The sequence below is a fragment of the Cervus elaphus genome, chromosome 25 (genome assembly GCF_910594005.1).
Source record: "Cervus elaphus chromosome 25, mCerEla1.1, whole genome shotgun sequence".
Classification (NCBI taxonomy): domain Eukaryota; kingdom Metazoa; phylum Chordata; class Mammalia; order Artiodactyla; family Cervidae; genus Cervus; species Cervus elaphus.
Genome location: NC_057839.1, coordinates 59,610,475 through 59,622,514, shown reverse-complemented (window position 1 = coordinate 59,622,514; position 12,040 = coordinate 59,610,475). Strand labels below are relative to the sequence as shown.

The 12,040-nt window shown below is 39.8% G+C and overlaps 1 protein-coding gene across 1 annotated transcript in view; it reads right to left on the bottom strand.

The window, feature by feature from the left end:
- The window catches only part of DNAH5 (dynein axonemal heavy chain 5), a 324,549-nt gene that overhangs the window by 216,950 nt on the left and 95,559 nt on the right, over window positions 1-12,040 (bottom strand). The window contains exons 13-15 of the mRNA XM_043887792.1: window positions 9,009-9,094; window positions 7,216-7,537; window positions 6,037-6,243 (exon numbers count right to left, since the gene is read on the bottom strand). Of these exons, the coding sequence (XP_043743727.1) occupies window positions 6,037-6,243; window positions 7,216-7,537; window positions 9,009-9,094 (615 nt within the window). The remainder of the gene's footprint in view (window positions 1-6,036; window positions 6,244-7,215; window positions 7,538-9,008; window positions 9,095-12,040) is intronic.

The window sequence follows — 12,040 nt, the reverse complement described above, 5'->3', positions numbered from 1 at the left end:
ATTTGGTCTCTGGTTCCTCTCCCTTTTCTAAAACCAGCTTGAACATCTGGAAGTTCATGGTTCATGTATTGCTGAAGCCTGGCTTGGAGAATTTTAATCATTACTTTACTAGCATGTGAGATGAGTGCAATTGTGCAGTTGTTTGAGCATTCTTTGGCACTGCTTTTCTTAGGGATTGGAATGAAAACTGACCTTTTCCAGTCCTGTGGCCACTGCTGAGTCTTCCAAATTTGCTGGCATATTGAGTGCAGCACTTTCACAGCATCATCTTTCAGGATTTGAAATAGCTCAACTGGAATTCCATCACCTCCAGTAGCTTTGTTCATAGTGATGCTTCCTAAGGCCCATTTGACTTCACATTCGAGGATGTCTGGCTCTGGATGAGTGATCACACCATTGTGATTATCTAGGTCATGAAGATCTTTTTTGTACAGTTCTTCTGTGTATTCTTGCCACCTCTTCTTAATATCTTCTGCTTCTGTTAGGTCCCTATCATTTCTGTCCTTTATTGAGCTCATCTTTGCATGAAATATTCCCTTGGTATCTCTAATTTTCTTGAAGAGATCTCTAGTCTTTCCCATTCTGTTGTTTTTCTCTATTTCTTTGCACTGATCGCTGAGGAAGGCTTTCTTATCTCTCCTGGCTATTCTTTGGAACTCTGCATTCAGACGGGTATATCTTTCCTTTTCTTCTTTGCTTTTCACTTCCCTTCTTTTCACAACTATTTGTAAGGCCTCCTCAGACAGCCATTTTGCTTTTTTCCATTTCTTTCTCTTGGGGATGGTCTTGATTCCTGTCTCCTGTACAATGTCATGAACCTCCGTCCATAGTTCATCAGGCACTCTGTCTATCAGATCTAGTCCTTTAAATCTATTTCTCACTTCCACTGTATAGTCATAAGGGATTTGATTTAGGTCATACATGAATGGTCTAGTGGTTTTCTCCACTTTCTTCAATTTAAATCTGAATTTGGCAATAAGGAGTTCATGATCTGAGCCACAGTCAGCTCCCGACCTTGTTTTTCCTGACTATATAGAGCTTCTCCATCTTTGGCTGCAAAGAATATAATCAATCTGATTTTGGTGTCGACCATCTGGTGATGTCCATCTTCCTGATGCAAAGAGCAGACTCTTTGGAAAAGACCCTGATGCTGGGACTCATTGGAAAAGACCCTAATGCTGGGAAATATTAATGCTAGGAAAAGGAGAAAAGGGTGGCAGAGGATGAGGTGGTTGGATAGCATCACTAACTCAATGGACGTGAATCTGAGCAGACTCTGGGAGATAGTGAAAGACAGGGGAGCCTGGTGTGCTACAGTCCATGGGGTCGAAATCAACTGGACATGACTGAAGGGATTTAGCATGCATGCACACAGCAGTACTTCCAGCCTACCTTTTATGGTTATGTTAATATTAATTATAATTAATTATAAGAAAACAACCTTAATGCACTTCTTAAATACAATTGTTACACTCGTCTTTATAAGATGCATGTTAGTATTACTTTGTCATTACATCAGTGTTTCCCAAAATGCTTATGCTGAAACGCTAGCCACAAGAGATTCTATAAGAAAAATGGTCCCTGGATGGGTAAGTTTGGAAAACACTGTACACAATACCTCCTCTCCCTGACAGTCACAATTAATATTAATGATTCTGAGAAAACTGCAAGAAGGAAGTAAAAAGCCCAACAGTCTTTGTGAATTTTAAATTCAACAGTTCCCAGTGGACAACATTATCCTTTCTTCATTTAATACTTTTCCACAATTTCTGTAATATCTTTTCAATTTCCATGAAAAATCTAAATTTGATGATTCTATTAGCAGCTACTTAATACATTTTCTGAACCATTTATCTACTGCTTACCTTTCTTTCAGAGTTCATCACTTATTCTACCTCCAAGACAGGTCTTAAATCAGCTTCCAGTAGCCCTTCCACTTCCCACCTTAATCTTTTAACCCCAGGAGGTATTATTCATCCATTTTAAAAATGAAAAACTGAAGCTTAGAAGGGTAAAGTAATTTGCCCAAAGATAGTGCTTCAAATCCCGACTGGCTTCAGAATCTGTATTCCTAACAATTAGTCTATGCTGATTCATCTCTTTCTAGTCTGAACTGGCTTCCAAAGAATAGATAAAGAAGCAAACTCTCAGCTACTTCAGCTTCTCAGGCTTCCATAGACGCCTACAAACTGTTAAATATTTAGCACAATAACTCAGCAACACCTGAGATGGTCTCCAAACATGCTAATTGATCTGCTTTTACCAGCTACTCAGGTTGAGTGGGAACTTTTAACTCTTTCAAACTCAAGACACAGTAAAAATTACCCATCAGATGATAATTCATGTGGAATTGTCATTTACAGCTGTGGTGATTCTAAAATATTATGTGAAAGATAAATGAACTTTTTAATCAAATAAAACATTCTTTGACCCTCCTCCATTCATAGGGTAGGGTTATGTTCCCTCTCCTTCACTCTATGTGGGCTTATGGAGCCCAACAGAGGACGGCAGAAGTGATGCTATGAGGCACATGTGAAAGTGATAGTCACTCAGTCATGTCTGACTCTCTGTGACCCATGGTCTGTAGCCCGCCAGGCTCCTCTGTCCATGGGGATTCTCCGGGCAAGAACACTGGAGGGGGTTGCCATTTCCTTCTCCAGAGGATCTTCCTGACCCAGGGATAGAACCCAGGTCTCCTGCATTGCAGGCAGATTCTTTACCAGCTGAGCCACCAGAGAACCCCATATATACATATATATATATATATATATTCTTTTTTCAGTTTCTTTCCCATTATAGGTTCCCATTGAGTATACTTCCCATGATATACAGTAGGTCATTGTTGTTTACCTTATATATAGTAAAAATAACTATTTCTTTACAAATATGAATATTGACTTAGCTATTTTCTAACACCCAAGAAAAATATAAAAGGGAATTCCAACATGCTGACTAGTATTTGATGAGCTTATATCTGAGGAATGTCTGCACATTGCTAATATTAACTTTTTAACATAACATGAAAGAGTGGGGAAACACTAGACTACAAGCTTAGGTTCTGGTCCTACTTCGGCCACTTGCTAGCTATGAGACCTTGGCTAAGTCATTTAAGTTCTCTAAGGCACAGTATCGTCACCTCTAAAATAATATAATGGTACTCTGTACCAATTACCTAACATGGCTGTGGAAAATATCAAATGGAATAATGAATATGAAAATGATTTAAATGTAAAGCATTATGCAAATATGTGGCCTTATTGGACTTGTCCTATGATACTAGCCACTATGAAGTTGTAACAATGGATTCCACATTGTCAAATATAATGGCAGCATCACTGATTTCATTTGAGCATCCTCTGGGCAGTATTTGTCACTGGTGACCAGTCCTTCCATCATGAAGTTTTTCTTATCCTTGGCTTTCTTTTTTTTTTAATTATTTTATTTATTTTAATTGGAGGCTAATTACTTTACAATATTGTAGTGGTTTTTGCCATACATTGACATAAATCAGCCATGGGCGTACAAGTGTCCCCCATCTAGAATCCCCCTCCCACCTCCCTCCCCATCCCATACCCTTGGCTTTCTTGACACTTAGCTTCTACCTGCCTCAAAGTCCAATCCTTAATTTCGTTAGCATATCTGTCCTCTTCTAGCAGACCTGTTAATATTGGATCAACTCAGAGTTTAATGAAGGCTCTTTACTCTTCTTTATATTCTCCTCCTTCTCATGCAGGACAATGACTTTAAAGAGCAACTGTATTCTGATAGGGCTTCCCAGATGGCACAGTGGTAAGGAATCTGCCTGCAATGCAGGAGACACCAGAGACATGGGTTTGAGCCCTGAGTCATGAAGATCCCCTGGAGTAAGAAATGGCAGCCTGCTCCAGTATTCTTGCCTGGAAAATTCCATGGACAGGGGGGCCTGGGATGCCACAGTCGATGGGTTGCAAAGAGTCAGACATGCCTAAAAACACACATATATACTCTGATGACCCTCAAAAATATGTCTTCAACTTTGACTTCTCCACTCAACTCCAGACATACACAATCTGTCTGCATGGACAATACCTCTACTTCAATCTCTAAAGAATCATCTTATACTTGAGATGGGAGTTATTGATTCCCTTCAGCCCCCCAAAACGAACTAGTTCCAGTCTTTACCATCTCCATGATTGGACTTTCCATTCAGGGCCACAGCAGGTTATTGGACATGTGGGCAGAACACAAGCGACACAGTAAAGGAGTTGGGCAGAGCTTAGCGACGGAACAATAACAACCGTGCATGTTAGCCCCACTTCGAGTAAATCCATCGAGTTGCTCACACTAAAAACAAATTCCAGAAAAATAAATGACCCAATCAAACAATGGGCCAAAGAACTAAACAGACATTTCTCCAAAGAAGACATACAGATGGCTAACAAACACATGAAAAGATGCTCAACATCACTCATTATTAGAGAAATGCAAATCAAAACCACAATGAGGTACCATTACACGCCAGTCAGGATGGCCGCTATCCAAAACTCTACAAGCAATAAATGCTGGAGAGGGTGTGGAGAAAAGGGAACCCTCTTACACTGTTGGTGGGAATGCAAACTAGTACAGCCGCTATGGAGAACAGTGTGGAGATTTCTTAAAAAACTGGAAATAGAACTGCCATATGACCCAGCAATCCCACTTCTGGGCATACACACTGAGGAAACCAGATCTGAAAGAGACACGTGCACCCCAATGTTCATCGCAGCACTGTTTATAATAGCCAGGACATGGAAGCAACCTAGATGCCCATCAGCAGATGAATGGATAAGGAAGCTGTGGTACATATACACCATGGAATATTACTCAGCCATTAAAAAGAATTCATTTGAATCAGTCCTAATGAGATGGATGAAACTGGAGCCCCTTATACAGAGTGAAGTAAGCCAGAAAGATAAAGAACATTACAGCATACTAACACATATATATGGAATTTAGAAAGATGGTAACGATAACCCTATATGCAAAACAGAAAAAGAGACACAGAAATACAGAACAGACTTTTGAACTCTGTGGGAGAATGTGAGGGTGGGATGTTTCAAAAGAACAGCATGTATACTATCTATGGTGAAACAGATCACCAACCCAGGTGGGATGCATGAGACAAGTGCTCAGGCCTGGTGCACTGGGATGACCCGGAGGAATCGGGTGGAGAGGGAGGTGGGAGGGGGGATCGGGATGGGGAATACGTGTAAATCTATGGCTGATTCATATCAATGTATGACAAAACCCACTGAAAAAAAAATCATCTTCTGCTTCCAACAGTCAAAAAAATAAATAAATAAAAATAAAAACAAAGGTATCACCCTTGAGTTCTCTCATAACCTGCCTGTCGACCTCATTCTCTAATCCACTTATCTACGACTCAACTGCATCTTAGTTCAGCCACCAACTTCTCCATCCTAAATTGTACCACAGCCTGCAAACTAGCTTCACTTTGACCCTTTGTTGTTGTTCAGTCACTAAGTCGTGTCTGGCTCTTTTTCGATCCCACGGACAATAGCCTGCCAGGCTCCTCTGTCCACGGGATTTCCTAGGCAAGAATACTGGGCTGAGTTGCCATTCCCTTCTGCAGGGGATCTTCCCAACCCAAGGAAGTCTCCTGCCTTGGCAGGCAAATTCTTTACCACTGAACCAGCTAGGAAGCCCCCATAGTGACCCGCCTGTCCCTTAAAAATCACCTAGCAGCAAGAATGTTTTTGTAGTAAAGGACACCACGCCTTTTTCTCCTGCTCAGATTCCTCTAATGGCTTCCCCATGCACGCAAACATGTACCCTTAGTTTACAAGCTCTATAAGGACCTAGCCTTTGCCAACTCCACTTTCTGGCCTCAGTCACTCCACTACAGTCATCCTGGGTACTTTCTGTTCCTCAACAATGACACACCACTAGATTTTTTTTTTAATGCACACTGGAGTTGCATTAAATGCATTTTGTAAAAAAAAAAAATGCATTTTGTAATGAACCCAAGATGGGAAAAAAAAAAAAAAAGTACCATACCTTCATGTTACTGAAGTTCTTCTTGTATGTGTCTCGTTTCTGGAAAAGAGCAGCTGCAAATGGTGAAACTTGTAGACCCATCTGTGACATACACTCTATTTCTCTAAATAAGGTTAGTATCTGAGGATCAAAGTTTACGAACAGTTCCCCTGTGCCGGGAGCCTTCACCAATAAAGAAGCCTCAAGTCCTATGTGAATTTCTTCAGTCTGCAAGGAAAGAGCAACATTACTATTATTAGAGAGTTCAGTGCATGTACAGGGTATCTAACTCGTCCATTTCTGGGAATAAAGATTATTGTGCGTCCTTTCATGGGTTTGAGCTTCGCAAACTAAAGACAATGGGGTCTCTTACTCTTCTCCTAACTTCACTTTCGGGGGGGGGGGGGGGGGAAAGCCTTAAAACTCTTGGTGGTGATGTACAGTCAGTTCAACAAAATGCTTTGGTCATGAATCTCTTATATTTGATAAGTGGATACTGCAATAGAGGTGACTTCTCAAAAGTCACTTTGCTCCCTGATACCTTCATGCCAACTCAGTTATTTTTCCTAATAAAAGTTTCAGGAAACCTACTAAACTCAGTTTTCAGTTATCTAGAAAAGCAATGAAAAACACTACAGAGACATCTCTGTTATTGATTCAGACACCAAAAGTTGAACTAGGAAGGTGAAATATCATTTTAGAGGCCTTGTTAGGCTGAATTTTATCCTCCAAAATACTTCCTGCCAATCTACCAAGAAATATAAGTGTTGGTAGGGCATGAAATATAATTTGATTAACCTAGTATGACCAAATAAAAATTAAAACTTTGCTTAACAGGCATGCTGGTGTTTATGGACACTTAATGGAGAAAAAAAGAGCTTAATGGAAAAACAAAAAAAGAAGTCCTAATCAACCAGGTAAAGAAGCCAATAAACAAGACTTTCTTCCTTAGGAGTTTATAAATTAAATAAAAATAAGTTTCTGTTACCTGGTTTTATGATCTTTTTTCCAAAATTAAAAATTGTTTTCCTTCATGGATATATTATATCCTTTGATTGATTACTTGCAGTCAACCAACCCTGTCTTATAAAATAGACACAAAGTCAACTTTCTATAGGAGTAAAACTGCCCAAGGTAGTAGAGGATTCCCCATGGATCTGACAGTGGCAGCATCATCGTAGAGCGTTAAGTCAGACTCACTTGTTGAAGCCACGCCCTGTGGTAGAGAACCTCAAACTCCAGGAGGACCTTGGCCAGCCTGTTGTAACTGCGAATCACGGGCTTCGCTTCCGCAGTCCGGAGCACAGATGGGTGCTTCTGGAAAAGCTGCATCGGTTGCTGAATCCTGTGGAAGAGCTGCCGGGCCCACAGAATCTTCCCAGCAACGGGAGGCTGGTCTCGAGCCAAAGGCGGGTCGTTTTTCTGCTTTGTATACAGCTTCGAGATCATATCAATGTCAGCCCCGTAGTTTTCAAGGATACGCTGGTATTTGTCATCAATACCAAGATTAGGTATGTTCAATCTGTTATTTTTTTTAAAGTGAAAGGCTTGAATTAATGGGATGATATTGAGAACTTCTGTCAATTAAGACCTATTTTAAACATATGCTGACATATTTATTATCTTTTTAACTGCATGCCAGGAGACTTGGTATCTTGTCTTTTCATTATTGTTTAGATCTAAATATATTTAAATTTCTAGGGTTTTTTTAATTCAAAAGAGGAGACCTAAAAGTTCTAAGCATACGTTTTTGAGGTCTAATTTAATTGCATTGTGGTTTAAAAGCTTGGTCCATATGATAATGGGTATTTGAAAATTTTAATTCATTTTTATGGTCTCTTCCATGGTTATTCTTCATAAATATTGTTGTATGGAATTTATACATGTCCTGTAAGTGAAACTTGAAAATTGCATTTTTATGTTTTTACTAATTTTTTGTCCTATCAATAAATAAAAGAACTACCTTGAACAGCCAAAAATATATATATATATATATATGTATATATATATATATGTATATATATATATATATATATATTTGCTGATTGAAGAGAATGAAGTATTTACTTGGCATGCTAAAAAAGCAAAATGGGGACCTCCTTGGCAGTCCAATGGTTAAAACTTCCCATTCCAATGCAGGGAGTGTGGGTTCGATCCCTGCTTGGGGAACTAAGATCCCTCATGCCTTGTGGCCCAAAACCAAAACATAAAACAGAAGAAACATTGCAATAAATTCAATGTTTGTTAGTTGTTCAGTCACATCCAACTCTTTGTGATCCCACCAACTGTGGCCCACCAGGCTCCTCTGTCTACAGAATTCTCCAGGCAAGAATACTGGAGTGGGTTGCCATTCCCTTCTTCAGAATATCTCCCCAACCCAGGGATTGAACCCAGCTCTCCACCATCACAAGCAGATTGTTTACCATTTGAGCCATAAGGGAAGTCCAGATTCAATAAAGATCTTAAAAATAAAATTATTTTTTAAAAAATCAAAATGGAATCTGTCCATCAATCATACGGCAACAGAGTGGCTGTGAGGTTTTTTGTTTGTTTGTTTTCTTTTTTATGTCTTGCAGGATCTTAGTTCCCCAGCCAGAAAGTGAACCTGGGCCCTTGGCAGTGGAAATGCAGAGTCCTAATCACTGAACTGCCAGGGAATTCTCTGAAGTGTTTCTTTTTTTTTTTAAATATAGTATCAATAAATAGTGTCAATCCTTAAAACCTAGTCAAAACTATTGGTAAGAGTTTCTTCAAATTACTTAAACATTAACTGCTATTATGATAGGCAGTCACAAGGTACTTCAAAACTGAGAGGAAATAAACCTGTAATCCTCTGAAGAACTTAAATCTGTGGTCTTGTTATTCAGATTGTCAAGAGAGGATTTTCTTCCCATTAGAATATGAAATAATAATAACAATAATAATGTAAGCTAAACTATGTTCGTATTATCCCAATTTGGAAAACAGAACTTAGAAGTCTTTCAAATTTTTACCTTTCAAATTTCTTTAACATACTTAGAGCTTGATTTGTGTTTTGAATCTTTTCAAATGTAACATCCATGAACTTCTGCAACTCTTTCTGAAATAGAATGAAGTCTGATGATGAACAATGAGTTAGCATTGCAAAGAAATCCTATTTAGCAACAAGATAAAAGAGCTCCCCATTCTCTGCAAACACACCCTATAGGACAAAATACAGCAGCAAATGTAATGCTCATCTAAGTTTAAAGAAAGATAAATGTCCAGAAGTCAGAACAGAGAGGGACTTGAGAGCCAGAGTAGTCAGGGGGTTGGTGCCATGGCAGGACCCAGGGATACTGGACCATATATTTCCACGGCAAACATCACATCTTAGGACCATGAAATCTTCCTGAACTGAAGAACTGTACAGTAGCCTACCTAAATAAACCCTCAGATGTTATCACTATATAAAAGTATCCAAGTATAAACTAAGCAGAACTAGCACATTCACAATGCTTCCACTCCCTCCCTTTAATTGATACAAAGATACACAAATAGACAACAAGCACATGAAAAGATGCTTAGTATCACTAACCACTGTGCTCAGTCGCTAAGCTGTATCAGACTCTTTGTGACGCTGTGGACTGTAGCCCACCAGGTTCCTCTGTCCCTCTCTCTAACTTGGGACACAGTAAATCTTTACGGGGCTTCCCTGGTACTTCAGATGGTAAAGAATCCACCTGTTCTCCTTATAAGTTCTCTAGGACTTGTTTGGAACATGTCAACTTATCTTTGAATCCTCACTTGCTGGTATAACATCAGATTATTATACTTTTATAGTTAGTCATTTTGGCCACTATTTGCCCTTTTTAAGATATATTCATTACTTTGTTCTAACATATATGTACTTATATTTCAATCATGTTACATGTCAGATATGATTTTTGAGGGCAAATCAACTCTATGTACTTCTGTACCCATAACCTACAGCACAGAAGCCTAATATGCATTTAATGTACAGTCAATGCATGTTTAATTACAATAAATCTAATTCTTATGTTTTGCTATCATATCCATAATTATCTTTCTTTTCCATTTTTTCTTAAAACAAACATCTCATTGTGTCATTTAGTTTATGTGCCATTTAAAGTAAAAGCTGTGGTTTTTTTCAGATCTGATGTCCCTAGTATATGTGGGACTTGGATGTGATTTTTTTAAAGGTTCAGTTCAGTTCAGTCACTCAGTCGTGTCTGACTCTTTGGGACTCCATGGACTGCAGCACGCCAGGCCTCCCTGTCCATCACCAACTCCCAGAGTTTACTCAAAGTCATGTCCATTGAGTCGGTGATGCCATCCAACCATCTCTCCTCCTGCCCTCAATCTTTCCCAGCATTAGGGTCTTTTCAAATGAGTCAGCTCTTTGCATCAGGTAGCCAAAGTATTGGAGTTTCAGCTTCAACATCAGGTTATACTCCACTTTTTAAAGGTTATACTCCATTTATAGTTATTGTAAAATATTGGCTATGTTCCCCATGTTGTACAATATGTCCTTGTAGCTTATTCTATACCTAATAGCTTCTACCTCTTAGTCTCCTACCCCTATCTTGCCTCCCCTTCTCTCTCCCCACTGGTAATCACTAGTTTGTTTTCTATATCTATGAATCTGCTTCTCTTTTCTTATATTCACTGTTTATTGTGTTTTTTAGGTTCCATATATAAGTGACATCACACAATTTGTCTTTCTCTGCCTGACCTGTATCACTTAGCATAGTCTGATGGTGGTGGTGGTGGTGGTTTAGTGGCAAAATTATATCCGACCCTTTGCCACCCCTTGGACTGCAGCCCACCAGGCTTCTTTGCCCACGGGGATTCTCCAGGCAAGAATACTGCAGTGGGTAGCCATTCCCTTCTCCAGGGGATCTTCCTGACCCAGAGACAGAACCTGCACCTCCTGCATTGCAGATGGACACTTTACCACTGAGCCACTGGGGACTAGTTCTCATTAATTCACAAATCATACACTAATTCAGCAAACATTCTTTGGTCTCCAATTATATAAAATCCCATCCCCTAGGGCCTGGAGACATAGATAGGAATGAACCCAATTCCTGCCCTCAAGGTGTTCACCATATACCTATATCCAGCATGTGAACTACTCAAGTACTATGTGATCAGAAAGTGCCAGGACACACAAATGAAGACTGGACAGATCAACACTGACCATGGAGCACAGGCTCAGGATCTACCATTACTCATCAGCTTCCAGCAAGAGATCAAGAGTCACAGACCTCATGTCTGAGTCAGCCCCCAGAGAGGTCTTTGCTTAGATTATTACAGGCACTCTATCTTTCCATCACCTGAAATTTGTCTTATAAGATAATGGTTAAAAACGTGAATCCTAGAGGCAGACTGCCTACCACTCAACATCTCTGTGACTGTGGGCAAGTCACTTAACTTCACTATGCCTCAGTTTCCTCCTTTCCAGAAAGAGTGTGATAAGAGGACACACTTTATCAGATTATTCTGAGTATTAAATAAATTAACACCTATAAAGTGCCTAGAACAGACCTGACATACAGACAGACTTAGCAAGTTTTATTATAATGCCTTCTCCGCTGAATCCAGCCCTCCAAAAATGACTCAGAGCTCTTTCTCTTGTATACAAGCATATTTCAAGCCAAAAATTCTGGAAAAGAAGGAACAGAACAGCCATTTTCATTTTGTTGTCAGAAAGCATGGAAAGAAGTCTGCACATTGATTAAGGTGGACATCCATTAGTATGTCTCCAACCTTACCCTCCCTGGTTCTCCTCATCTGGTAATAAATACACCCAGCCATGCCAAGGGGTCCCATGCCCTCTGCATTTACCACATGACCCCACAGGAACGAGGCACAACACTGGAACTCTGACCAATCCAACCCATCCTTAGACACTGGGAGCTAAGAGTAGGCCCATGGTATGTCCTCAGAAGCTGCTGATGGCTGTGGGCTGATCTGCAGTGAGCAGAGAGAGTGGGGGAAGCAGGAGGAAGGGCAGGAGAACAAAGAGAATGGGGCTTTGAGA